The 6,000-nt window shown below is 42.5% G+C and overlaps 1 protein-coding gene across 1 annotated transcript in view; it reads left to right on the forward strand.

The window, feature by feature from the left end:
* Positions 1-6,000, forward strand: part of IFFO2 (intermediate filament family orphan 2) — a 38,342-nt gene extending 32,342 nt beyond the window's left edge. The window contains exons 7-9 of the mRNA XM_062012959.1: positions 2,079-2,168; positions 2,804-2,934; positions 3,617-6,000. Coding sequence (XP_061868943.1) covers positions 2,079-2,168; positions 2,804-2,934; positions 3,617-3,722 — 327 coding nt within the window. The 3' untranslated portion in view covers positions 3,723-6,000. The remainder of the gene's footprint in view (positions 1-2,078; positions 2,169-2,803; positions 2,935-3,616) is intronic.

Consider the following 6,000-nt stretch of genomic DNA (forward strand, 5'->3'; position numbering starts at 1 on the left):
TAAAATCCTCTTAGTGCTTTCTCTCTGTGGCTGCTTCTCAGTCCGTGCAATCAGTTTATTTGCCAAACTTCATTTCTTCTGCTCTTTCAAACTGAGTATTTAAAAGTACCAAGTGAAGTGTCAAAAGATCCAATGTATGTAGCTGTTAGAGGAGCATCATGCAATCTGTCACCCTAAGCAGTCGTTTCTTTCAAGCCCTGTATCTGCCACGCAGCATCTCACTTTCTCTGTAGATTATCATTCACACTTCAGCTACCAAAATAGGACATACAGTGTGGGGGATGGAATTGCACAGTTATTTTATCCTGTGGAAGATGTTGAAAGTATGTCTGTGTACCCCATCCAGACAAAGGAGCTGTGGTTGCAGGACTGCATCAAGCCCCAGGGATCTTCTGAACCCCTGAATCTTGTGCTTCCATCTTCCCAGTCAATAGGAATCTCCTGGTGTCAGGGGATAATAAACAGCTTGCCTTTAATCCTTAAGATCCCACATAAAATAAGCTAATGGCTGCATCCTGCCTTATTCAGTGACTCCTGAGCTTTTTTTTTAAGCAGGCCTAAAGGGAGACTGAAATGGCAAAGTCTGGCTTTGTGCCAGAGGTCTCATACGTGACTCTCCTATTTCTTTACTCAGTAGCACGACAGCAGTAGGTAAGAAATAATCCTGCCTCCTTCCATCATCTCTGTAGTGTAAAGATGCTGAGGCAGCAGTCTCCTCAACATTCTCTTGTGTTGACTGCCAGGGGTGTGTTAATTTACATCTTCCCATTTATGTATCATCTGGCCTTGCTCTGAAACTCTGGAGATTATTCAGGAGTGCTGGGAGTGCAGAAAGCAGCGTGCTTAGCTCCACGTCGTCTTTGGAGCAGGGAGAGTGATAATGTGTAGCCATGTGCTGGAATTAGTGACAGATTGATTTGCATATACCCATGTGTGCATGTCTAAGCACCAGCTATCAGAGGAATATTGCCGAACTCAGACCTTCCGTGCGAAAACTCTAAAGGTTTTAAGAAGCTTAAATCCTTCTAAATGAAAATTATACAAGGAAAAGGGTAGATTTGGCTTGTAGATGGAAATTCAGAATAAAGACTGCTCTGTCTGTGCCTGGTCTTTAACATAGTGCTTTACATGCCTGAATCTTCCTTGCACTGGCTTTATTCCTTTCAAGTTCTTACGCAGTGCCCGAGCTACCTTCTTTTATGACCTTCCTCCTTAAAGAGCTTCTGCATATAAAAGGATAAGTGGAATGATTCTTGTAACTATAGACTGGTTAGCCTGCCACTGATACCAGTGATCCTGATAAAGCTGCCACAGATGTGTGGCCAAAGGATGGAAACATAATTAAACCTCATCAGTGTGACGGTGTTAAATAGATGTTTTATTTTCCTTTAGCTGGAAAAGAGGGATAGGTAATAACATAAAAGAGAGAACAATGATGTTTCAAGCATGAAGTAGTACTAAATGTGGTGTAGGCCAGACTGTACTGTCAATCCAAAGCAGTGATGACACAGGAGCTGTTGTCTGGCAGGATGTTTCCTTTGGGACAGCATGTGTTCTTGGGGGTGGTGTTTCCATGAGTTTCCAAAGCTTGCTTTATGCAGCAGTGAAGAGTTTCAGCAGGAACCAATGCATGCAGAGCATACATGTGAGCAAATGGAGATGGAAAGGACTTGAAATGATATGTAATTGGGAATTCCCATACCAAGCTGTAAGTTGGGATGTGGTTATTGCAAGGAAAAAGTCCTTGTAGGGTCCTTGCCACAGACTGGGAAAGGTTCAGGAAGAGCCCTGGTTTGCATTCTCTGGCATGCATTGGGCATCTGTTTAATTGCTGCAGCCCTGCTCTGTAGGTTGCTTGAACAGAGACTTTATCTTTGTGCTTCCAAAGCCATGGTCATGGTACCATGTGTTTCTTGATTTCAAGAACCAGAATATTCTTTGTCTGTGTAAAAATGTATTAACCAAATCTTTACATGACAGCTTACACTTCTGAGTGAGGTTAAATAAGAAAATCTTCAGTCTGCTACTGCATTCCTTGTTAGTCTCTTACTGATTCTCTGTCCTCTTTTCTCCTGCAGGAAGAGAACCTGGGAAACTTGATCAACGAAACAGAGTCTTTCTTTAAAACGAGAGACAAGGAATACCAAGAAACAATAGGGCAGATAGAGGTGAGGAAGTGGCACAGTACAGTAACAATTGTTTCTAAAGGGTGAAAACACATTCTGGTCCCTTGTACCCACAGAGGAAAGTTGGGATGTCTGTATATCTAGAAAGCCAAAGGCTGTGCCCTTGGGATTTTCAATACCATTCTCCATACAGCACTGTTATTAACTGAGCATAAATCTGTAGCAGGTGGAGACAGAACCTTCAGAACAAAGAGACTAAAAATGCACTGTTACTCTTCTTCCCACTATTTGTCTTGCATATCCACATCACACTGGGAAATGCTTTACCAGACATGACCTTGGAGGTTGCCAGACACAACAGCTGTAGCTTCTCCAAGTCTTTACCCTGCCTAGAATATGCTTTCATTAATTACTGTGTGTTGACAAACAAGATGCCAAGCAGCAGCAAAATAAAACTTGAGGGCTGTTTAAAAACAGTGTTGAGCTCTGATTAAAATGAGCTGATGAATACACTGGCAGTACACAACCCTGAGGTTAAGCATGTGCTGCGTGGTGGTTTTGTCTTGGCTCTGGGCAGCCTTAGCATCCTCACCAGGATGTCAAATTGAGAGAAGCTGCTAGCAACTCACTTTAGGTTAATGATTTACTCTTTATTTTGTTACATTTCTTTCTTCCAGCTGGAACTGGCCACAGCCAAGAGCGACATGAATCGCCACCTCCATGAATATATGGAAATGTGTAGTATGAAAAGGGGCCTGGATGTACAAATGGAAACCTGTCGTAGGCTTATCAAAGGCTCAGCTGACAGGTAATAAGATCTAACCTTTCTGCCAGGGGTGCTTCAAGAGTTTATTTTGCTCTTGTTTCCTGCCAAGTTGTTTTAAAGGCAACAGTATCATTTTGTCCTAAAGCTTTGTCCTTTAGGTAATCTTGTTTTCTTCAGAGTCAAATATCAGTCTTCAGAGGAACCCTGGAACAGTGCACAGCCTCACACACACTAACACTTCAAAGGATTCAACACCTATTGGTAAAACCAAGGAGTTTTGAGTTTATCATAGACCTAGAACTTTAAACAGCCCAAATTGAATCTTCACTGTGAACTTAGATGAAGAACTTTTGGCTTTTAATCTTCTCGTGTGTTAAGAACTCTGTACTGTGAGGGATTTTTCTTACTTCTTGCTTGCCCCCAGTACAAATCCTGGCTGAAAAGAACAAGAAGAGAAACCTAATTTTGAGTTTCCAAGCCTGTAAGGGATGTGGATGATGCGAGTCTCTGTAGGATATTCGTTGGACTTGGTTTCCATTTCCCCTTTCTCTTTGTGTAGGAGATGGCAAGGGTGGCGTTGGCAGCACGTGGGATGCTCAAGTGCACTCCTGATATGTACAGTAAACCCAAAGTTGAATGGCAATAAGGGATATAAAGTGTTTTAGGAAGTGAAGGTGACCATTTCCTTTAACAGTTCCTTTCTCTGATGAATTCTTTTCTGCAGAAATTCTCCATCTCCCAGCTCTGTAGCCAGCAGCGACTCAGGAAACACAGATGAAATTCAGGATGAGTTGGACAGAGAGACGGATGTGGAGCCCATGGTCAGCTGATACAAAGCTGGAGCATTCCAATAAAAGGGAAGATAAGAAAAGATGAAAAAAATACACTGTTGGGGGGGAAAAGAAAACAAAAAAGACTTTGTGAGCCCTTACTAAAGGGTTTCTGAGGACTCATTCCTACACCATCCCCACCCCACCCAAGGATTGGTGCTGTAAACTTCTATTGTTATACAAATCATAAATGCAGAGTCCTGTAAGAAAACACAGTCTTTTAATTGTGCCTTTGCCCCAAGCTGAGCCACTTTGAGCTCCAGTGGAATATTAATAGCAGGTGTTTTTATATTGAAAAGAATATATATTATTTAAACAAACAAAATGAATTTGGTAGCAGCAGAGAATGGTGCTGCAAAGGCTCTGGGTGTTTCAACAAGCTCCTGGTTTTATTGAACTGCTGCACTGATTGGCAAAAGGAACTCTGGCAAAATGAGAAAGGAACCCAAGACAATTATGGGACAATTACCAATGTCTGGCACAAGAAAAAAAAAGAATGTCTCCAAATTGAACTGTAAACACTTAAAAATAATAGTGGGTTTAAGGGCAGCTTTTAGGATTAAGCACTTATACAACAGTCAAAGGAATTTCTTCATTCTCTCTTTCTTGGGTGAAGGGAGCTTTTGAGATTTGTACAAGCTTTTTCTGCTAGACTCCAGAATCTGAAGCAGCAGGTCTCAGCTCGGTGGCAAAGCAGGTGGAGAGAGGGAGGGTTCAGTGGGGTGGGACTATCACTGACAAACTACTATGCAAAACAACAACAAAAAGCTGGCCTTATTTATATGGAATGTTTGGTCCCTGCTGGGCTACAGCTATCTCTTGAGGAAAGGAAAGCTAAACCCACATTTGCACATGTTAGTTACCTGTAGAGCTTCTTTTGAGGAAGAATGTCTTACAATGCCTTTGTTTCCAGTGATTGGATTAAGAGGGGGAATCCATCCTTCCTGTGTGGTTCTGTGTTTTCTTCTGTTCCAGGGTTTTAATTTGGAAGCCACAGTGTTTGCAGATCTTCCTTTGCTGACAGGGAGATAAACTCCCATTTTATGCTGCTTTCACGATGTTTAGAGAGGGATAGTTGAAGCATCAGGATGAACTGACATGCTGTGGTACAGATGTAGGCTTGAGACGTGACATGGGGGAGAGTTTTTTCCAGACTACTGTTTTTCACTGGTTTAGGGAGCAGTAAAATGAATCCCAAGCTACTGCTGCCCTAGATTTGGGGAAGAACAGCCATGTGCTTTCTCTGTGAGAAAGTGAGAAGACCTGGGCTTTGTCAATCTTCCTGTATTCTTTGGGTTTTTTTTGCCCAGGAGACAGCAACATCAAAAGTCAGATCACTTGGTGGTATTTGAGGAAACTCTGGCATCATCAAGCTGTTCATGGTTAGCAGTGGGAATTGTAGCACCTCAGCCAGGTTAAAACAGGGTATAAACCTCAGACAATAATTTCTTTGGTTTTTAGACCAAGATTGGAAGTGTAGTTAATCCTACCTAAAGGTCACTGTGTAGTTAACTAGCAGTTGCAAGTAAATACCAAATGTGGTTTTGTTTCCCCTGCCAGGAAGCTTAGAAACTGCTCTGTAGGAGCAGTGCTAGGACTGGACAGGGAAAAAGACCCAGTTTAAGCACCCTCTCAGTGTTATGTAAAGGCCAGCTGGCCAGTCTTTTTAAGCTTCCTGAGTATTGTTTCCATCCTTTCTTAGGTATTGATCTGAAATCAGCATTGTAAGCATCCAGCCAGTGTAGATCAGTGTTGCTTGCTTCCAAAAAGAGCACAAGTGTCTCTCCAAATGGCACATTCCAAGGCAGAAGTGCCACTTGTCTCACAGCCATGGAGAAGAGCAGCACCTCAGAGGGTTTTTATCCCCACTGTGACTGTGGGTACAGTCACATCTTCTCAGCTTTGAGGTTGCTGCCTTGCTGCCATTCAGATCCATTTCCTGCTTGGACATGATGGTGCTTTTCAGAGTAGAGAGGAGGACCAGGATGATCCCTCTGGATCCATAATGTGGAGGCAATGATCCACAGTCAGTAGCTTCTGTCCAAGAAAACAGATCCATGGATATCCTTGAGGTTTCCTTCCTGATTGAAATACTCAGTGCAGTGATTTGTAGAGTAGCTGGCAATTGCTTGGTTCCTGTGGTGGGGGTTGGGGGCTTTTTCAAAGCCTATTTCATCATGTAAATGTAGATAACTTTTCTCTGGAAAAGAAACCTGATTCCAAAGTGCTCATTCCTGTTATTTCTTAGGTGGCCAAAGTGGTAAATGTCACATTCACA

Source organism: Colius striatus, chromosome 21 (assembly GCF_028858725.1).
Source record: "Colius striatus isolate bColStr4 chromosome 21, bColStr4.1.hap1, whole genome shotgun sequence".
Lineage (NCBI taxonomy): Eukaryota > Metazoa > Chordata > Aves > Coliiformes > Coliidae > Colius > Colius striatus.